Source organism: Haliotis cracherodii, unplaced genomic scaffold (assembly GCF_022045235.1).
Source record: "Haliotis cracherodii isolate W230 unplaced genomic scaffold, xgHalCrac1.p SCAF_1, whole genome shotgun sequence".
NCBI lineage: Eukaryota > Metazoa > Mollusca > Gastropoda > Lepetellida > Haliotidae > Haliotis > Haliotis cracherodii.
Genome location: NW_027266264.1, coordinates 54,336,052 through 54,359,195, shown reverse-complemented (window position 1 = coordinate 54,359,195; position 23,144 = coordinate 54,336,052). Strand labels below are relative to the sequence as shown.

The window sequence follows — 23,144 nt, the reverse complement described above, 5'->3', positions numbered from 1 at the left end:
TTTCAGCCTTGGAACGTTTTCATAAAGTTTGCAATTTTGGGGTAAAATCCAATTTTCGAGTGTATTCTTTCTTTTGCCCGTCATTTTTTCCATAAAAGTAGTCTCATATGTTACTTATCAATTACACAGAAACCCTGGTGTTTAAAATCCACAAACCTGCAAACCTGAAACGAAAGTTTCTCAATCACCATAGGCATAAAGTACATATGGTATCAAACATCAGCATTGACATCTATATCGAAATCTAAGGCTATATCCTTCAAACAAATCAAACAGCGAACTTAATTTCAGTGTTCAAATATATGATAAACTAAAACATATACACCTTCTTCCCATCATCGTTTCAATATCATTTTTAAATCAATATACATACAGTAAGATGCATTACCGTAGGCATAAAAGTACATATGGTATCAAACATCGGCATTGGCATCTATATCGAAATCTAAGGCTATATCCTTCAAACAAATAAAACAGCGAACTTAACTTCAGTGTTCAAATACATGATAAACTAAAACATATACACCTTCTTCCTATCATCGTCACAAAATCATTTTAAAATCAATATACATACAGTAAGATACAACATCTAGTTCAGAAAGACCAGATATCCAATACATCAGGTAATATAATGTTTATTATAAAAGTTTAAAACCATTGATATAAGTTATTGCCTGCAAAGGAAACCAGCCTAGATAAAAAGTGAAGATTGTAACTGGTGAAACTGCCTCGGCCCTCTCGGGGGACTTAACCAACCTGGTTGATGACCAACTCAGTAATGCAATATCAGAGTTAAGAAAGACTATCAAAGATACTATTCTTGCTTGAACGGTGGAGGTGGTAATTAGACCGGGAGATTACAGTATCCCTTTGCTGATAGCAACTCGCTTCAGTAAACCTACTGCGCATGTTACACTCGTCCCATGACACTGACACATGGAGCAGAGGGAGCTTAGTAGCCAGTCCATAGTGTTTGGACTTTTGAGTTCAGTAAAGTAATATGAGCCTGTAATGACTAATTGAATAAAGCTATCACTTTGATATCATTTGTAAAGTAAAATGTCAAACCTTTTACTTATATTAAGGTGTGGTATCGATAGTATGATAAATATATTTTGTTGAAGCAGTTCTGACCTTTTTTTCAGTGGTGGGTTAGACAGATAAGTTTAGAGGCATATTATCTTTGATGCTTTTTGAACAGTCGTTTTTTTTATAAAGCACTTTCAATGACGGGCCGATAATTGAATACATTTTCCAATATTAAACGCTTTTAAATAGCTAAATGCTATGGCCACAACCGAATTGTTTCTTGAATGTTTCATCAGAATAGGCGTATTTTTTGGCGATGACGTTCTCGTGAGTAAATCATTTTATACATGCGGTAGACTGAGGAACATATTTGTCGAAATTGCACATTTATTGCAGGAAATAAACAATTTATTTTGAACAATCCATTTCCATCTTGGAAGTTGAAACAGCTATTCCGTTTGTAAGATATTTCTTTGGTAACAGAGCACTTAATTTTTCTATCTAAATCGGCTAACTGTTGAGAATTATATCGAGTGATTCCGAATGAATGACAATTGAGGTCAAGATGTATTAATTAAGTACTAAATAACATAGCTATCAAACATATATTTTAAACGCAAAAATGCATTAATCCCACTTGGGTCGTGTAATATCAACGTGTAGACCGCCTCCTTGGTCTAAATGATAGAGTGTGGGTCTCACACACACACACACACACACACACACACACACACACACACACACGCACGCACGCACGCACCCACAAGCACACATATCACCCTGTCACCCTTAACAATAATATTCAGTGCAATTTATTAGTAAGTGTTAACCTGGAGAAGATGAAACACATATAACACAACACAGCAAATCATGCGAGTCGCACTGCAGGCCACCATGCTCCCTCTGCATGACGCCAAACAGCTTCCATACTTTACGTGGCCGCTGCGTAAGGAAGGGCTCCTGGACTTCGTTGTGAAGTTCGAACTGTTATTTGAAGTATCAACCGACCATGAAGCTGTGTAGTGATTTGGATCAGAATAGGTCATGTACTTGAAATAGAGGTGATTACATTCAACGGGGGTACGGTAAAACTGAACATAAATTACGTCGACACTTAGCTATGGCCTAAATGTAGTGCCACCATTATGGAAGGTTGCTGAACGTTGAAAATTACCAATACCAAAATGTGCGTTATACATCCATTTCTTTAAATGCTCCATTTTGACATATTGAAATTATAAGGTTTTCACAAATCCTTTCGTATTCTTTTTGTGTTCTTGATTGGACGAAATGAGAAATTCAGGGTATTGATACCCTTACACGAAGAATGATGTCAGACAACAGATCCCACCACCTTCGCTCCTCCCTCAATTGCTCATATTTACCAATTATAATGGGAGGTGGTGGTTTGATGAACGTGGAAACTCTTCGTGATAGAATTGTATTGTGTACTTTTGCACACATTTATTTGTCTGATGTTCCTCTTGTGAAGTATGTTGGGTTTTTTATACTGCGGGAGGTACAGGAATGAGTGTCAACCAAGCCAGGTGCCATATCAAATCGCCCGACTTTTTCAAGGAGAGGCTATCTGAACAACCACTGCATCGAGTTCATATGCAGTGGGTTGAGAGGATCGGCAACCCCACAGAGTCATTCCCTTGGCCTGAAAAGTGAAACAGAAGGCTTTCTGTTTGCTGTTCAGGATCAGTTTCTTCCCACTCAATACCGTCATTTGTGATTCTTTGGAAAAGGCACCCAAAACAGCCTCAGACGTATCCAGGCCAACAAACATGATCTTGTCCTTTTTCAGAAATCCAATGAAATCAGTTATGATTGCATTTTCTGCCCCTTTTGACACTCATGTGATTTGCAAGATTCAGGAAAAACATGGCAAATATGCGGACCTCGCTTTCGAAATGTCACACTTGCATCCAAAGTACTAAGTTGTCCGACTCCCCATTGTTCTTTGTGCCTTAGGTTTGGTACTTACCAATCTGTTGACAGACATTGGGGGAGTACAAGGGTTTGCTGCCAGGAATATAGCCCTTTTGACAGTCTGGGTAATGCAGAAGGCTGCAGTGTTGGGGAGTCTTCACATTGGGTGTGTTCGACAAGGCAGCACTTCCTGAGAGAAGTCCCATTTGCTGTCTGTAGAGGGGGCAATGGCTCTCAGCTGGCGATGAGCCTAACCAGCCTGACTGTGCAAGGATCACCCAAACCCTCATTGCTGCATTTATTTTAATCTGTACATAATAAAGAGATACGCACATCGACTATGTGTTGAGACCGATGTCTGTTCTGTGTGTAGAGGGGACAAGGGCCCTGAGCTGGTGATGAGCCTAAACAGCCTGACTGTGCAAGGATCACCCAAACCTTCTTTGCTGCATTTTTATTTTAAAATCGAAGATCGATATTCCTTAGTAGAGAAGAGAATGACATTTGCCCATTGATGCATGCAGTGTCCCAAGCGCATTTTAATTCAAAGAATTAGATTAAATTCATATGTATTTTGTATAATAATTAGCAACACTACAAGAATTCAAAACCATCTCTTTAGGTGCCACTTGTAACACGGGAACCCTTGGCTGTAATATGATCACCCTGGTCAATATGATATCAATATGGCTTTTTAAAAATTGATTTTAAACATTAAAAATATGAACGTGTTTCTTTTGTTCTATATTTTATTATATACACCTTTGTGCGTGTTTACCTGATGCGGTGCGGAGATTTTGACATGTAGATTTCACCGCGACAGAAAGATAATCATCTTTCTATTGTCATTGATTCCCACGAGACCAGGAGATCTTTAGTAATTCATATAAACAACAAAGGAGACGGAGATCTGGTCCTACGGTTTAACAGCCTTTTTGTGAACTGTCCTTTTAATAGGCACTCTTTGGTTTTGACAGGACGTTATTCATTTCATGACACGTGTTTTAACAAATTGATTGTAAAGCCAATAAATTTAAATTGTATTAATGAATGTTTTGTTCATGACTGAAGCTGACGCTGTCAGTATTTGCCATGTCTTGATTATGAAGGACGGGAATTCTTCAGGCTAAATCATTCATGTCTTCAGCCAGAAGCGCTGCGCGTTACGTCATGTTCTTAGGCTTCTTGTTGCGGTGGTTTAAGATATTGTTCCACACAGAAGTCATCTCTCTTTAATATTGATGGAATATGGAATACTATATAAACATGTCAGCTTTAAAGTGTTCACCTCATTTGTTGTCGTCGACTGATGACTTTTATTGATTCAATTTGATGCATAATTTAATTGAAAAGAATAGTCACTTGTAGTCAGAGAAGCTGTTACGAGCTTTCAATTGCTTACTGCCTTACAAGGATGCTAGCGAAACTCAAGCTGAATGATATGTGTGTATGCCCCCGGATATTTCTCATTTGAAGTAAAATGAAAATACAGTGAGTCGAATGACATTACATACAAATTTCTTTGCGAAGTAGGCAATGAAAAGGAATGGCAAAGGAGAAAGGTATTCGCTTAAAAGTAAATAAATTAATTAATTAAACTGAATGAGGAACAGAACAGGAAGAATAAATATACAAATTAATACATAAATAATTAACATAAAATACTGTTTAAGAATCAGAAAGATGATAGGGGAAGACAAATGAACAGGACATTGAAACAAATAATAATGAAAATGAAAGGAAAGAAAAATGAGTAGTATTTAAATGAATGAATGAATGAATGAATGAATGAATGAATGAATGACACTGCTGTTATGACGCTCAAATGTAAAGTTGTAATATAACACCCGGTGTTTTTGACCTCCTTTCAGTAACCTGCCACGAACACCTCGTCTCTTTTGCATCACTGCGTGACAAGAGGGTATTTGAGACATCTGTCTTTTTCTTTAAACAATTTTCCCCCTGCAATCTGAATGACTAATCTTCACACATGGTTGGATAAATATCTCCGATTACCCGCGTTTAGCCTGTGGTCCCTGCCTCTGTGTCATATTTCGGACCAGGACCAAGCGGTTATAATGGGAGAACGCTTTTAGTGTATTTATCATATTGATGTATGCATCTGCGTGTTTCATTGTCTTGAAAGTGTTAATTCGTACATAAGATATAGTAAAAATAATTCTGACCCGCTGCCTCCGTTGAGTGTTTTGGTTCTAAGTCCCAATGCGTGTCGTAAATGGTGATTCGGAGGTCACAGTGTGTGGACTGAATAATGTTGGCTATTTTACCCCGACGGCACGGATCGCAGCTCATGTTGTTGAACATTTGTATGCCTTGTCTTCGACTCGATTATTTACAAGCCGCCAACAAAACACTCTGTTAAAACGTCAGTTGAGTTAGTGAGGGAGTTAGTGAGTATTGTTTTTTGGTTGGAGTTTACACATTGGATTGACATAATGTCGATAACCAGTAAAAACATCCCCCATCCCTGTCAATCTTCTTAATCTGTTTTTTTCTCTTCCGCATTCAGATCTGTTTGGCTCCAGAGGCCTTCTTCAGAGTCACGAGGGTAGTCTCGAGTCTTCGAATATTTTACACGTGTTTGACACTTCACCTCCCATGCTTGCAATGACGACACCAAGGGACAAGGGGGACAAGCCCGAGAAACAAATAGGAGAGGATCGTGTCGGCACGGTGATGTTGTTCGGCGTTCCTATTGTTTGTTTATATATTGACAATAAAGAAAGACTCTGTCTTGCTCAGATTTCCAACACGATCCTACGGGATTTCAGTTACAATGAGATCCACAACCGCCGTGTCGCCCTAGGCATTACCTGCATGCAGTGTTCTCCCTCGCAGCTTGAGATCCTCAGACGCACAGGGGCCATGCCCGTGTCCTCCCGACGGTGTGGACTCATCACTAAACGAGAAGCAGAGAGGCTAGTTAAATCCTTCATTGAGGACATTCCTCCACCAAGACTTCCCGAGGATTTTGCATTCAAAGTGAGCCATGCTTGTGGATGGGGTAGCAAAGGACTCTTTATGCCCTCCCGATATAACAGTTCTCGAGCAAAGTGCATCAAGTGCCTCACCTGCGACGCCTACTTCTCGCCCAATAAGTTCATATTCCATTATCACAAACTCGCAGGGGGAGAATACAAGCACCCAGATGCAGCCAACTTTAATTCGTGGCGCCGTCATCTTGTTCTGGCGGACGACAACCCATCTGAGACACTAATGCATGCATGGGAGGATGTGAAAGCTATGTTTAATGGCGGTTGTAGGAAGAGGTTCTCCAGTGGCAGTAGGTCCTCGTCGTCGTCGTCGTCGTACATGCCCCGGCCTGAAGTTTCTGATGCTGGTGCTGCTGATACCCGCTTCCAACGACTAGGTAGTAATCCTTATTTTGGTGCCTTCGTCCCACCAACCAGCCGGACACACTCAGCCTTCCCTAACCCAATGTTCGGAAGGATCACCTCATACGGCGACTTCTTGAGATCTCTCAGTCTCCCATACAACAATCCGTGGCCAGGAAAATTGGATTTCCAAACACCTCTTAACGTCCCGGCTCATGGTAGCAAACCCGAACAATTTGGGCTACCAGGACACGGTCCTTGTCTCCCCTTGAATATCCCTTACCCCGCTCCCAGGAATTGGGCTGATGGCCACCTTCTGACAACGACTTCAGCCATGGCTCCGGTGTCATCAGCAATGATGTCGATGTCGTCGCATCCGTCACAGCCATGTTTTCCGGAGAAGGTCGAGCTTGCGAACAAGAATGATGTTGAGGTGTCGAACAAGAAAGATGTCGAGCCTGAATCAAGCACTGAAAGTACAGACTTAGGGAATGTGGAACCGTTGCCGGTCAAGAAGCCGAGAACGACCACTCCAGAACCTGACAGCAGTATCGACGTGGAGAAGAATGACCTTGACACAGGGGCGAGTTTCGCCGATGACGTCAGTGATGATGAAAGCGCACGTGGAGACAAAGATGTCATTGATGTCGAAACAACATATGCAAAGGTAAGATTAAATGGTCGCTGAAATAAACTGTAGGTCAGAAGAAAGTATAACTTGAAAATTGGATGTGATCGATGACTGAAAACAGTTGCCGAAACACTGCAAACTTAAGATCTACAACACAACTATGAAATCCGTTTACATATGTCACCATCAAATAACCAGTGTAAGCTACCATTAATTATAGGTGTTTTGTTCCTTTTGTCTGGCAGTTTATTTCCATAGTCTGTGTATTAGTCCTTGGCGTGAAAGTGAAATATTGCTTACAGATATGTATTAAATAATTCACCCACGCACTGTACCTGTCTGGTATTCTGGGTACACAAGTCGTTAGAGTTTAACTCGTCACGCAGAAATTCCGGGTTCAAACTTTTACATGGGTATAGCTTCCGTGCCCACTCTTTGTGTCATCAGTCCTGACAGCGGTCCACTACAGTAAACTACGGTTATAACGAACTCAAACGGACTACTAATTATAGTTCGTTATAACCGTAATTCGTTATAAGCATATATACAGTATAACTACAGCAAATAGTCGGGACTAAAAAGTTAGTTCGTTATATCCGTTAGTTTGTTATATCCGTTAGTTCGTTATAAGCGTGTTCGTTATAACCGTAGTTCACTGTGTTTCTAAAGGGCGTCGTTGTACTCACTTTCCCTGTTTATGGATTCAAAGCCATAAAGTCAAGCATAGGACATTAGAAATGTATGAACAATTAACCCTTGTGTCAATGATTGGACATGTACAGAGAATTTGCAACTGAGAGAAGCGCACGTAAAATACTTCGAGATCTCTATAAAACCAGCGATAAATCAGCTTCCCGAGGCAAGGGAGTTAACTGTGCAGTTCCAACCTTGCAGAACTGGGCTGCAAGTATGGAGTTACATTTTGGCCGGACAGATATTTTGCAAATTCTTTTTCATGTTTTTAATCAAGGTGCTCAGGTGGTTGATGCATTACAATATAGATCTTGACTATCGGATATTGGACAATGTGTTTCAGCTGAGGTTGTCACAATAACACTGAAGAACCACTTTAGTCCGGACACCCAATATTGCGGAAAAAGAAGTGCACTTACTGCAACAAACTATTAAACGGGGAAAAAAACCGCGTCCTCTGTAAACAGTAGACGCGGATTTTATTGCCAACAGGGTCTCGTTATGATAAATTGCCGCTGTACTAGTACTGTTAGGGTCAGCGTGAAACCATACCGTTCGGATAAAGGAGGTTTCAGTTTGTAATCGATGCCACATCCTCTGGTTAGTACAGCGCCGTACCTTTTATGGAATTCTAGAAGGGACATTGTCGCGCCATGCCAAACTTGTCGAAATGAACTAAAGCGCGACTACGCGATATTTTGACCAATCGTTGCATGAATGCGCTTTAAATAATACTTCTGATTTTCACCAAAGGGTGCCAATACGACATCTCAGTATTTTTCAAGGTCAAACTATGTCGCTTTGTCGTGCCATCTAAAATGTGTCAAAAAGGCTTTAAAATGTGCGGTAACGCGACAATGCAACATAACCAAAATATCGCGTTGTTGCGTTGTCGCACATTAATTTTGCTCATTCTATATGTGGAGACAATGCAACAATGCAATATTGACGCTCTTTGCTAAAAAGGAAATAGTAAAATAGCGCGACAGGGCCACAACAATTGGTCAAAATGTCATGTTACTGGTTCCTTGTTTGGGGCAACGTGACAATGCGACGTTACAAAGCGACACATTACATCCCTTCTAGGATTCCTTAGGGGCCCAGTCGTCTAAGGCGCCGCGATTCGCTGTGCAGAGTTGCGTCCCTTGGGCACGCCAGAATCCTATGATTGTGGGTTCGAATCCCGGTTCGCCCCGATTATGTTTCTAGGTTTGTCAGCACCATACCCGTGTTCGTGGGTTTCACCGAAGTGGTAAATGTCTGAGACCTGCATCACTTCGGGCTTTCCTCCCACTGACATGTAAGCTGCCACGCCGTGATATAACTGGAATATTGTTAAAAGCGGCGTTAAACCCAACCCAACTCACTCACGCTACGATTCCTTAACTTCATTGCTCCGTTTTCTGCAATGTTGGCCGTTATTCCGCCGCCTCATCCCACGATGCGACTTGTCCATTAATCAAAAGGTCCCCATGTCTCACAGGAGCAAGATTGGCATTTCCAAATTGATTTATGTTGTATTGAAGCGCAGTGTGACATGACGCTAGCACCGAACAATGTGTCCCATGTCACATGACCCATATTGTTCAACAGAAATTTAAAACTGATGACTGGAAAGATAAAATAAATTCTTACAAGCTGATGTTGTTTTACAGAAATGTCAAAATGATAATTGATAAATAAATAAATAAATATCACAAAGGAAACACTCCGTATAGTTGATGAAACTTTATTCCAATTAAAAAGTCACAATTAAGTCAGAGTTACTCTTAATTTACATTTTACATGAACGCATGCTTAAACGAAATACGAAATATGTATTTGAATATTATTATCATAACGTTGATGTTAGTCATATGTTAATGTATAATAATATATAACGAAACCTCGATAACCATGGTAACCATCAAATATATACTGCAGGGCAAAAGAAAGTATGCACCCATGTTTAATGGTGGCTAAAAATGAAACAAACAAGAAATGATTATTTGTTGGTGATGTATTTGATACGGGTAGCATGGTTGTGTTTTGGACCAGGGCCCCGTTCCACAAAGCGATCTTAGCGCTACGATTGTTAGTGTTAAAGAAAGGGAGTTACCATCGACGTAGCGCTTAGATCACTTTGTGGAACGGGGTCCTGGTGTTTATAGAGTTTCAGCGAATGTTTTCCGTTTAGTAACGTTGTGATATCGTCTGCAATGTTTTGGCCAAATCCACGTTTTCTTTTGCCCGGGAGTTTATGTCGAGATAAACATAGTTCGAGTGCAGCGGAGTACTGATGTAAAAGCCTCTTATCAGTACGTATTCTACAGTGACCATTTAGTTAAATCGTATAAACGTTACATCGAGATAATGGAGTAATACTAGCAAGGTTTCAGAGTATGAATCATCTGCATAGGTTCGACCTCAAGTGTATGGCATGACGAGCGAAGGCTTTAACCACTCTCCTACCCACTACAAAACAAGAGCCCCGTGATGATTCCGGGGTAGAATAGGTCTTCAGCAACCCATGGTTGTCGTAGGGTCGACTATGCTTGTCGTAGCAGGCGACTAACGCGGTCGGGCGGTCAGGCTCTCTAACTTGGTGGATGCATGTCATCCTATCCCCATGCGTGGATCGATGCTCATGATGTCACTCACTGGAATGTCTGGTCCAGACTCGTTTATATACAGACCACCGTCATATAGCTGGAATATTGCTGAGTGCAGCTTTAAACATGACGTTGATGCATGTCATCGTATCCAAATTGCGTAGATCGATGCTCATGACGTTAGTCATTTGTTCTCGTTCAGATTCGATTATTTACACACTTCAGGTAGTTTGAATATCGATGAGTGAAAACAAACGAACAAACAAACAACATCCCACATTACTGGCGTAATGCTATCAATGGTCTTCCTTAGACGTAGCGAACCTCCAGGGACATTTCCGACTGGACTAGTGTCTCCGTTGCGCTGCCCTCGGCGTTGTCTAGACTATCTCATTAGTGCTGTTTGTAATATGAGTACTTTCAAATTAATGAGGATGCCCAGTCTTTGTCGGTCCGAATTTCATGAACACAATGGGAACATTGTTCGTATAACGATCATCAACGTGCCTGTTTTGGCCTTTTGTGCGAAAAGGTAGCATTTGGCCTTTTCTCTGAAAACGTAGCATTTGGCCTTTTCTCTGAAAACGTCGCAGCATCAGCACCGTAGGTGGATTTGTTTGGCATTTGGTGTTTGGCATTATAGGTTATTCCCATGCAACCATTTCAACATAAGATCTTACAAGAAGGATGACATACATGTCCGCTGCCTAATGGTTAGTGTGTCCTTGCTTGACCAGCAGTACAAAACTTCGAGAGTCAGAGGTTTTATTACCGCCCGGCTGGCCCTGCACCATCAATGGGCGGCTATATGGTATAAATGATACCTCTATATGATATGCATGGTACCTTTATATGGTAAATCTGAAACCGGTATATGACATCAACGACACCTCATTACGGCATGCATGATACCTTTATATGGTATACATGGTATTTCCAAAAGGTGTGCATGATAGTTCTTCATGGTATGCATGGTACATCCATATGATATTCGTCACCTTCGATTCCCAAAATGGGTACAATGTGTGAAGCCCATTTGTGGTGTCCCTCGCCATGATATTGCTGGAGAGGCGTACAATTACACTCACACCCTATTATACATATTATTATAACACCCCTGTAATGCATTTGTGATAAATTTATGTAATATTTAACGATACATCATTATAGTATGTATGATACTATATAGTACATCTGATACCTATTATGGTATACATTATATATCTATATAGAATTAGTTATTCCTTCATATGTATTAGGGTTTTATACATGTATATTTTATCAACGATACATCGATGTAGTATGTATGACACTGAATGTGTTAATTTTATGATTTTTCGAGAGTGAGTTAGTAACGCCGCTTTGAAGAGTATTCCAGTTATATCACGGCGTGTCAGTTTAATGTGGGAGGAAAGCCCTAAGTGATGAAGACCTCAAACGTTTACACTTTGGTAAAAACCAACGAGCAGTATGGTGCTGACAAACCTAGAAACATCATCACGGCGAACCTGGATTCGAACCTAAGATCATATGGTTCTGGCGTGCCCAAGGGATGCAACTCTGTACAGTGAATTACGGCCCTACCTGTTCACCCTCCCCCACATCCACCCCACCCCAACCCTCACCCGCATCCCCAACCCCGTATTCGAGAGACTGGGGGAGGTCGGTTAGCCGAGTGGTTAATGTGAGTGAGTGAGTTGGGTTTAACGTTTAATGTGGGACCCGGGTTCGATTCCCGACATGGGTACAATGTGTGAAGCCCATTTATGGTGTCTCCCGCCGTGATAGTGCTGGAATATTGCTAAAAGCGGCGTAAAACCAAAACTCACTCCTCACTCACGTAATGTGTAATGTGGGAGGAAAGCCCCAAGTGATGCAGGTCTTCACATACTCGGTGAAACACACGAGCAGGGGTATGGTGCTAACAAACCTACAAACATAATCGGGGCGATCCGGAATTCGAACCCACAATCATAGGTTTCTGGCGTGCCGAAGGGACGCAACTCACAGCGAATCGCGGCGCCTTAGACAACTGGGCCACCTGTGATTATTACGCTGACCGTACATGGTATCTTACTGTAATGATTTAGTATACTCCATACCTTCAGTGCCGTAAACCAAAGTCTTCATGTCATTTTCAGGAGGAGACACAGGCGCCATGTAAAGAATCGACGGAAGAGGATATAACACGTGTGTATTTATACAAGTAGTAGTAGTTGGTTGGTTGGTTTGTTGTTTAACGCCGCACTCAGCAATATTCCAGCTATATGACGGCGGTCTGTAAATAATCGAGTCTGGACCAGACAATCCAGTGATTGATATCATGAGCATCGATCCACGTAATTGGGATCGATGACATGTATCAACCAAGCCAGCGAGCCTGACCACCCGAGCCGACCGCCGTCATTATAGCTGGAGTGCGGCGTTAAACAACAAAACTAACCCACTCACGCACGCGCACGCACGCACGCACGCACACAGACACACACACAATCAATATTGACCTAATTGTATCGATTTCACGGAGTAGCCGACTCGTGGGAGTGTTTACTGTCATCTGACAATGGCCACACAGCAATGTAACTACTACTACACTGAGCGTGTGAATTATCCCAGGCACAGATGCATGTTTTACCCTGTAATCGGGTTAGCGGAACACTTTCAGTTCCAGAAATCCCAAGTTGCGCATAGCAAACACGTCATCGCGCATTGACGTTCCAGCAAATGCCAATCCTTCCCGGGAATCGTTATCAAATAACATTTTACCATGATACCAGAACAAAATAAACCGCTGTGCAAGAGAAAGATCATACATTGGGGATGTACGCCAGTTTTAGCTCCCGATAGCGTCTAATGACGTGTGTGATTTGGATTTATTAATCCCACAGTGAACTTCATTTCACAGGCGTGTGTTTTGGCCAAATCCACGTTTTCTTTTGCCCGGGAGTTTATGTCGAGTGCAGTGGCTGTAAATTTTAACCACCATTGTGTAATCATCTGATGACGGTGCGGATTCGAACCAACGATCAGCAGACCCCATTTTTCTTAGCGCCATAGACCACTGGGCCACCCTGTAGAAAGCGCGTGCTAAGGAATCTCGTGTGTGTATGTGTGTGTGCGCGTGCGTGCGTACATGCGTGCGCGTGTGTGTTGCCTACCGCCGCACACAGCAATATTCTAGCAATAAAAGTAAATCGCGCCTGGACAAGACAATCGAGTGATTGATATTATGAGCAACGATTCACGCCGTCGAGGTATCGTTGACACGCCATCAGCTACGCCTCCGAGCCTGAACATCTGATCCATTCTGTCGCCTCTTCAAACAGCATAGGTGGGGGCCAATTCTAAACCGGAAACTCACGGGTGAGATGTGTCACGTCTTATTATCCAATGGCCAATAGCGTGAGCACAACAGACACTCAAAGTAACAAACACACTCAACAAGCTGACACTCCGGTTGTTTTCATCTCGCATGGTCACCCGTTGCAGATATTCTGCGACCATTGTATTGATATACACGATGGAAAGAGGTGCCGCATTTCACTGTATTAATTGCTTCCCTTAGACGTGCCAGGATCCTGTAATGGTGGGGTTGAATCCTATACTCGCACCGATACTGAACCTTGGTTTGTAAGTAGCGTGCTAAAGCCGTGGACGTCAAAGACATGCCTTGGTTTCGGCTTCCTTCCACATAAAGCTTGGACGCATTGATATAACTGAAATATGATTCCAAGCGGCCGTCAACTGTGTGCTAAAACCGCAAGTAAACACGAGCGTCTATTCAATCAATACAATCTCGATAAAACAGAAAGGAAAACCGTTAAAATGGTTTAAACACAAACCATGCATATTTACTAGTCTTCTCTATTATTTCAAATGTGACCGCCTCAGTGGCCTAATGGCTGAGCGTCCACCCGGAGAGCGGAAGGTCCGGGGTCCGATCGTGCGTGAACCCTCGTCGTTCTCCCGGTGTCACGGCGGCCATCAGTGTGGACGTGACCACTACAAACATCTTAAACCTTTTCCCTCAAATCGACAATGTATATTTCAGTGGGAATGACATAATATTGATTTGGAGAAAGGTTTACTGAAGAATTACTTTTTCGAATATTTTACGTGTGTTTGTTGAATCATAGTGGTTTCGCGATCGCGACTACGGAAAGGTTCCGAGGTTCCTCCTTACACCATGGATGAAATGAAATAGAATTTCAAGCTGACAACAAATTATACAATTTAGACAGGGAAAGAGTATTCGGTGCTTCGACAGTCCGCGGTTATAATATGTTTCGCGAACGGGCTAGAAGAGCTTGAAGTTGACCTCTATTCTCGAGTTGAAGATAATGGGGTCATTAATGGGCGAAACATGACAGATCTGAGATCACGATAATCTAGGACAAAACAGAATCACTTTCCAGTCAATAAATAATTAACTATAGGACACCTATAAATCTTTAATCTCTTGAAATGAAAACTTGTCACGCGCTTTTAAATTAATACGTATTATTTGGCACAATCATAGTGTCCATGATAGAAGTAGATAATGTATAATGTATAATTTACAATGAAACTTCATCAGTGCCAGAATCCACTTTTCGGACAAGTAATGTCGGGGGCGTCTACATGAACGTAAAACAATAGGGATTTATTGCATTATTGCGTTTACGTACGTATAATTCCCAAATCCGCAAATTCGTCCATACAATATAATTGGGAATAAGATTAGCTGAAAAAAGTCGCCGAAACACTGCAGCTTAAAGGCCCAAAACATAACTTTAATACCCGTATCAAATACATCACCATGGAATAACCATTTCTTGTTTGTTTCACTTTTAACCACCATCAAACATTGATGTATACTTCCTTTTTCCCGGCAGTTTGCTACAACGGCGTTTTTTCATCTACGTGAACTCAATTAAGGATTGACTAACAGTAAAAATGATACTGTCTTTCTTTACTAATCATTTAGCTTTTTCTGAAGAATATCGATATGGAGTTTGTATTATGTGTACACATTATCAAGACTTTGCTCTCCGTTTCCGATGCAGTAGCTGCTGATGCTGCCATGAGTGGGAGTCTGGACATGGAACAACTTCAACTGATGCCGATAGGTGATAGCTCGCTAATTTAACTCAAATCGATCAAACATGATTCTACCATCAGTTTGGGAAAAGCTCAATTCTGATTTCTGAATCAGAGGTTTCAAATCACAATAACTACCCCAGATTGATACAGCTGATTTGACGTTCGCATCACCGCAGAAGTTTATATTCATCGGAAAGCACGGAAAGTGAGAACACCCAACATGAAGGGGGGATGTCTGAACAAAATGTGTTTTCAATGTAGAACAAGGTTACCAACTGACTAAGCCTTGCTCAATTCAACATTTGAAGCCTTTCCAAACCCAATTTAGCGTTTTCAAATGTGTAGGTACACAACACTGTACGTTTAAATTTTCTCCCAAATAGAAGCAAGCTAACACCCTACGAAGATCTGCTTATTTGTATTATCCGAGGAACTGGACACCTCATTCAACCAATAACTTGACCATTACAATTAAACATTGATCTTTTTGGAACATATGTTTGTTAGTTCTGAGCTGAACATATTTTTAGTACGTAGCGTCTATTAATAGTACGCCTATGTTACTATGCCTATGTTGAATATTTTACCTTGGCACTAAGGGAGTTGTAAACTGACATCTTCAATTTCAACGTTCTGAACATCACATTACTGTAATAGTTGTTCAGGGTAATCTTTCTTTCTGCGAAATTTATCAACTGTCCCTATTATAATGGAGTAGCCTAAAGGGTAGCCTAAATGCCCGGGCTTGATTCCCCACATGGGTACAATATATGAAGCCCATTTCTGGTGTCCCCCGCCATGATACTGCGAGAATAATGGTAGAGGCAACGTAACACTCAACCCACTCACTGTTAAAAATATATAAACCCGTTGTCGAACAGACTATCTCGAAGATAACGATATCTTTTTCAAAATGATGTGGTAACTTATTTACAGAAACTATGCATCTGTTCTAAAGATGTTGTTTCAATGTCAATTTTCCCTACCCAAACCAGCATAACCACATTTTCTCGTATGGTAAAATTTGATGCCCTATTATTACTGATACTGAAAACCCATGATGACATTCTGTTCAAATGATGACATTTCGAAAAAAAACAAAATTTTTCAACCCCACCCCCCTAGCTGGTTATGGATCCTTTTGTCAATGTTTTACACGGGCATATTTTTAGATATTTAATTCACAAAATAAAACACATGGTTTGGTAAACCACAAATGTCAGTGTTCAATACATGCAACGTTTCATTTCCTGTTACATCTTAGTGCCATCATGGTATTGATATTTTGTTAAATTTATTGCAATGTATATATCAACCACAACAATCATCTGTGAACAATCCTTCTGCCAGATATTGAATGCTAGAAACACCCGCATGCTATCGCCAAAACATTATTGTTATAGTGTCAATGTTCCGCTCTCACACACTTTACTCTGGGTCAGACTCGGATGTGTCCCGAAAGAGTCGGGGATTTGAACAGAACAATCCATCTTCATCTACCAAGGATGTACAGTGATAGGCCGCATTGCATGGTTGTCCATTGTCCAAGTATGAACATTCTGCTTCACATCCATCTGGATTGCACTGGCACACAAGGTCATGTAGCAGCTCTGGGGCAGCTGGTGACTGATTCATCATTTGGGGCTGGAGTCCAGGGCTATACGAGCTTCCATGTGTAGTAGCATGATGATGTGTTGCAACGGGAACAACGGTCTGGGTCCATACCAGAAGCTGATAAGAACAAGGAGATGAAGACGGAAGGCATGTTCAATTGGTGGAAGTGTCTTTCCCAGAATGTTCTTCTTGACTGTCTTTTCACCATGTAGTGCATTTAACGAAGCACTGTCTGACTTGTCATACATGGCTCCCACAAATTGCATGGCTGATTGTGTTGCTTCCCTTTGCGATCAAGCCTTCTTCAAGTCCCAACAGAACAAGAGGTTGAAACTGACCAGCCTTCTGCATCATTAGGTGGTAGGCAGTACACTTTCCATTTCCAAAGAAAGAGCTCACAGTATCACATCCAGTCAGACAGTTGACTGATATTAGGTTCTTCTGTGTGCACATGGATATAGCGGGCCAGTTGGGTGTGTTTCCCATCACGACCTGTCAAGAAGACTACTTTCTCTTTGATTGCTGGCCAACGGCGTACCAATAGGAAAAGACAATATATACTCTGAGCTGTTGTACTGCACGGGCAAAACTATCATTATCACCCACTGAGATATATAATCTTAAATATTACTGTAACATTAATGCCACATAATCATTTTTATATTCATTGATTACAAAATGCCAATTATAAACATCAACCTGTTTTATTTGGCATTACAGATGCTCTGCGGAATGCCGTTTCCAAGGCGATGACACAGCGAAAAGATGCGGAGAAAGATCACAAGAAGATACAGAGTGAGTTGGTAATAATACTGGATAACTGGATAAAACTAAATTTTATTTAACCCTTGAATTTCCTCCAACGCATCCTTTTGACAATCTATTTTCCAAAAGATACGTGTTTATTGCAGTGATGATTTGTGTGTGTCATCATGATCAAATTGTTACATACCCTCACTGATATCATCACTGGCCTCATTTTTTGGAGCCATGGGCCCACTTGCACAAAGCGATCTTAGCGCTAAGATGATTGTAACTCCAATACTTTAACATAAGCTTACAATAGTCGTAGCACTAAGATCGCTCTGTGCAAGTGGACCATGGTCGTGATCTCAAATTGGAAACATTGGCAACGGTTGGCAACGGTTGCCCAGCGGTCTTTGCATCGGAACACGCTATATATGAAAAGTTGCGTCCCTTAGCCACGACAGGATCTGGTGGTCGTGGGCTCGTGTGCATGTGTTTCACCATGAGGCAAACGCGGGGGCAAACGTGGATGTCCTCCTGCAATCAGCAAGTACGCCATGCTATAACCTAAATACATCTACTGCTCAGAGCGGCGTTAAACTCAATTCACTCATGTTTTGTAGACATGCTGCGCCTTAGGGCCCTCAAGGAACTGGAACTCAGAGAGGAATTTGCCCGGCAGTTCTGCTCGATCAAAGGTTAGTTATAGATGAGCTGACATGTACACTTGGCCCATGTTGGGTTACCGAGGTGGATGGTTATGTGGGAGACATAAATGTTTAAAGACCTTCACGTACGTCCATTTGCAAGAATATTTCAATGCTAGACTGATATTTATGGTCGGTCGGCTCCAATGACTGACGCCTACAGTGTATGCTTGCTTTTTGCACCTCTGCTCGGGGCTTTCACCAGATTGCAAGATGTCCGCCACCTGCCTCAGATGGGCTATCTACTTACATTAGCTCGCCGTGACATAACAAGGATACTGTCTAAAGCGGTGTTAAACCCAACACACACACTTACCCAACAACGCCCAACACATCAGTTACTCCCACTGAAAAAGTAAGAAAAATATATAGATCGTCATTGCATAGTTGTATACTCCCCAGTGAGTTGAGAATGCATAGCCAATGCACAAAGATCCATTGACAGAAGTATTAGAAGTATTAATGTCTCTCTCTCTCTCTCTCTCTCTCTCTCTCTCTCTCTCTCTCTCTCTCTCTCTCTCTCTCTCTCTCTCTCTCTCTCTATCTCTCTCTCTCTCTCTCTCTCTCTCTCTCAAATACGACATTTTGAATGAGTGAGTGAGTTTGGTTTTACGCTTCTTTGAACAGTTATATTATTATGTAGGAATGTATGATCCACGGTACGGTGCCGACAACCCTAGAAACATATTTTGGGCGAACTCTTTCTTTATACAGCTAGGATGAGATACTGTAAGCTGACACATTACTGTTGTGTTCTCTTGTAGAGAACCTATGGTCTGAAATCGAACAGGAGAGGACCGCCAAGGGGGCCCTTGAAGAGAAACTGAAAGGTAATCCTCCATTAAGTGCCGAGGTATCCTCGGAATACTGAATGTCATCGATTAATCCAGCCCTCAATTATGTTCGCAAACGGTGGTGTGATATATATGTATATAGGCTGGGGGGTCAGCCAATGGGTCCCAGTCTCCCACGACACTATAGGTTCATTCAGTTACAATTTTCCCGGTACATTATTGATTCCTATTTTTAGAGACTCGCCAACTTCTCCAGCGGTTGTCACGACACATGCCAGATCCAGTTCTCCTCCCAACCTGTCAATAAAGCACAACAGGCAGGATACTTCTATGACTGTTACAAACACTTCATGCATGGCAGCCATAATCTGCGTGTCAGTGACCACATGAACACTCCTTACGAACAAGGTCATGCCAACGAGAAAACTCCTTACTTGCAACGGTAGCTGGGCAGCATGACCTTTTAGTACTTGCGACATTGTCATGTTTCACATGGAGGTGATAACGGGTGCGCAACACTGAAACAATGTCATCAAGAACACAGCTTACTTGCAATAGTGTCATGACAACGAGAACATTCCCTCCTTGGAACAATAAAATGGTTGCAAAAATACTCTTTTCATGTAACAATATCAAGATGCGCTATTCAATTGCAATTCGTATTCGTTCGACAAGAACAATCCTTATTTGCACCAATGTCATGGCACCAGGAACACCCCTTATTTGCACCAATGTCATGGCACCAAGAACACCCCTTACTTGCAGCAAAGTCATGGTATCAGGAACACCCCTTACTTGCAACAATGTCATGGCATCAGGAACAACCCTTGCAAAAATGTCATGGTATCAGGAACACCCCTTACTTGCAACAATGTCATGGCATCAGGAACATCCCTCACTTGCAACAATGTCATGGCATCAGGAACACCCCTTACTTGCAACAATGTCATGGCATCAGGAACACCCCTTACTCGCAACAATGTCATGGCACCAGGAACATCCCTCACTCGCAGCAATGCCACGACAACGAGAAAACTCGCTACCTGGAACAATGCCATGCCAACAAGAACACTTCTCACTTGCAACAGTGACATCATAGCAGGAACTTCCCTAATTTGCAAATACATGATACCTCCGTCATGAGCCGGTGATATGTTATTGACATGTTGACAATAATCCAATCTATTTCCGACTCATGAATAGAGATTTCGCTTGAATACTTCTTTTTACCGAGTTTTCTGAATACTAGTATATTGCCCGTAAATGGACATTGGACGTAACAGTGAAGAAGTGGATTTTACATATTATTATAGTTTACAAAGTGTTATTACATAGCATTTTGTAAATAGATTTCACTAGACAGGTCAAGCGGAACGTCTGTTGTTATGTGTGCTTGTCAACACGTTTAATCAATGACTTTTCAGCATTGACCGCCATTTCCTCAAACACGTTCACCGTTTTTCCTGACTAAAAGCATGTACTGTATGTGGAATATTAGGAAACGATGCTTCAAATAGAAACTGTATTTTGTAGACTGAATATCAAACTTGCACTGGTTCTGTTCTGGTTTCAGAGGAATGTATGTTATTCGATTTGGACGCGACAGCATGTTTACTTAAATACGATATGTTTGCCATTTCAACAATAGATACACATTGTAATTTAATATTTTTAATATACGTTGTAGACAATTTAATCTAAATGTCCATCTGTGATAGTCATACTTGTGTTACATTCAGTGTTATAGGACAGGCGTGTCTGGGACTTCGCTATGCCAGACACTCTTCAGTCATGGCATAGGATTGTATGGTTGATTCTGTTCCTTTCAAATACCATGTAATGTTTGTATATGAAATAAAACTAAGAAATGTCATCTTTGAACCTTTTATTTACAAAAACACTGTTTGGATAAATGCAAGAGTGCCTTTTTTGTAGGTTACAATTGGACATCTAAAATCCACATTGACATGGAATAACAGAAAATTAGAATTTGCATGGCCGCAGTTCATCAAGTGAAATGCTTTGGTTCTTAGAACGTAAGTTTTAATTATATGGCAGTTATTAGTCGCAAAATCTCAAAATACAACTGTAATTTAGGAAGAAAGTACATACACACATAAGTACTAGACACAAGCAACACGAGTTAAGTGAGGAATGAAGTTCACAAGTTATGGAAGCGATTGAACAAAATGTTAATTTCTTCTGAACATGGGATTCGAGATTTAATCGCACATTTCAAAACACATTCTGTTACTGTCGGGTGTACAAGAACGAGGAATATTGGCTCCGTGTGAAGACCCTGCTCAACCTCGTACTGTCGAAATAACGCTTACACTATACAACACCAATAAAAAACAGTTTCGTGTCCAAAAATGGGTTTGAAAATATATTTAGTGTTTTCTCAGATATAATTACGTTATGGAATGTATGAAAAAGGGGGAATTCAAAAAAAATCTTAATGTTTTACACTTGAGGAATGTATTTGACTGAAACTTTCATAAAGAATATATACATTTGTACATGTGCAGCATCACCTACAGCAAAACTCTACCCTGTGTGCAATATTTGAAATAACATTTAAAACACGTTTTATACACGATATCAACAAACAAACCAGTTCCGCAAAACAGCGTGTCTGGTCGATAGCACGAAGCCTGGTAATTATCACAGCTTAAAATAACTAACAGAACACGACTATACACAGGGGTAGTGTCAATGGCAAAACTTCCAACAACACATCTATACACATTAACAATACTCGACCATATTAGTTAAAAGTGTCAGGTAACACCATATTTACTATTAGTAAATCCTTCAATGAATTCACGTATTTTAAAAAAACATAGTTTTAGTAAACTGCCTGAAAAAATAAAGTATACACCCATGTTTGATATGCCTAAAAAGAAAATGGTTATTCCATGGTGATGTGTTTGATACGGGTATCGTCGTTATGTTTTGAGTGTGACGGCGATTATTTCAGCGTGGTAATGGGGTTTTTTTAATTTTGATCAAATCCAATTTTTAAGTGTGTACTTTCTTTTGCCCGGCGGATTAGTGTACGATTAGTATACGAGAATCTCACAAGATAAGGAAAACATTGTTCGGAACATCTAATAACTCGTATTCAGCTTTTGAGGATCACATCCCTCTGAAACTAAATTTAATAACATAAACAGAAAACAATTGATTAAGTAACATATATACTCTGAAACTTCGTGAATCTGTTCCCTGTGAAACCGGATTAATACATGTTCGGACTAACCATTCATTGATACGTAGTAATATATATTAATTACATGGAACTTCCGTAAAGATGGGTTGCAATTAACCTTCAGCAACCCATGCTCGTAAGAGGCGACTAACGGGATCGGGTGGTCAGGCTCGCTGACTTGGTTGATGCATGTCATCCTATCCCATTGCGTGGATCGATGCTCATGATGTCAATCCCTGGGTTGTCTGGTCCAGACTCGATTTTTTTTTTTACAGATCGCCGTCATAAAGCTGGAACCCTGCTTAATGCGACGTTAAACAACAAACAAACAAATAATTACATAACAGAAGTTCCCAATTGTGACAGTCCGGTATGTAGAGGTTTTACTGTATTGTGATTTTGATACGACAAGCGTAATAAAATGATAATGGTTTGGAAGTCACTCTCATGTTAATTAAACTTAAGTATCAAAAGGTCTATAGTGAACGTATTAAGAGGATAGCGCAAAAGCTAAGATAACGCACTTTGTATACGTTTTGTCATAACTGGGTCAAACTTGTTCCATTATTGAACAATTTACTGTAAGTATTATGGCCCTTACTACATGTACAATCCCCGGCTTATGAGAAATCCTACTGTATCTATATTTTCACAGATGATGTACAAGGCATGGTTAAATCGATTAATATGACAGGAGAATAACAGAGAAAAGCCATATCAATGCATTATTGGTAGAGCCTTCTTTAATCATCAT

At 41.0% G+C, this 23,144-nt stretch overlaps 1 protein-coding gene across 1 annotated transcript in view; it reads left to right on the top strand.

Annotated features, from left to right (window-relative positions):
* Positions 1-19,486, top strand: part of LOC139465679 (SKI family transcriptional corepressor 1 homolog-B-like) — a 33,736-nt gene extending 14,250 nt beyond the window's left edge. The window contains exons 2-8 of the mRNA XM_071247456.1: positions 5,495-6,987; positions 12,377-12,425; positions 15,281-15,343; positions 17,652-17,726; positions 18,302-18,376; positions 19,150-19,215; positions 19,416-19,486. Of these exons, the coding sequence (XP_071103557.1) occupies positions 5,495-6,987; positions 12,377-12,425; positions 15,281-15,343; positions 17,652-17,726; positions 18,302-18,376; positions 19,150-19,215; positions 19,416-19,486 (1,892 nt within the window). The remainder of the gene's footprint in view (positions 1-5,494; positions 6,988-12,376; positions 12,426-15,280; positions 15,344-17,651; positions 17,727-18,301; positions 18,377-19,149; positions 19,216-19,415) is intronic.
* Positions 19,487-23,144: the final 3,658 nt, after the last annotated feature.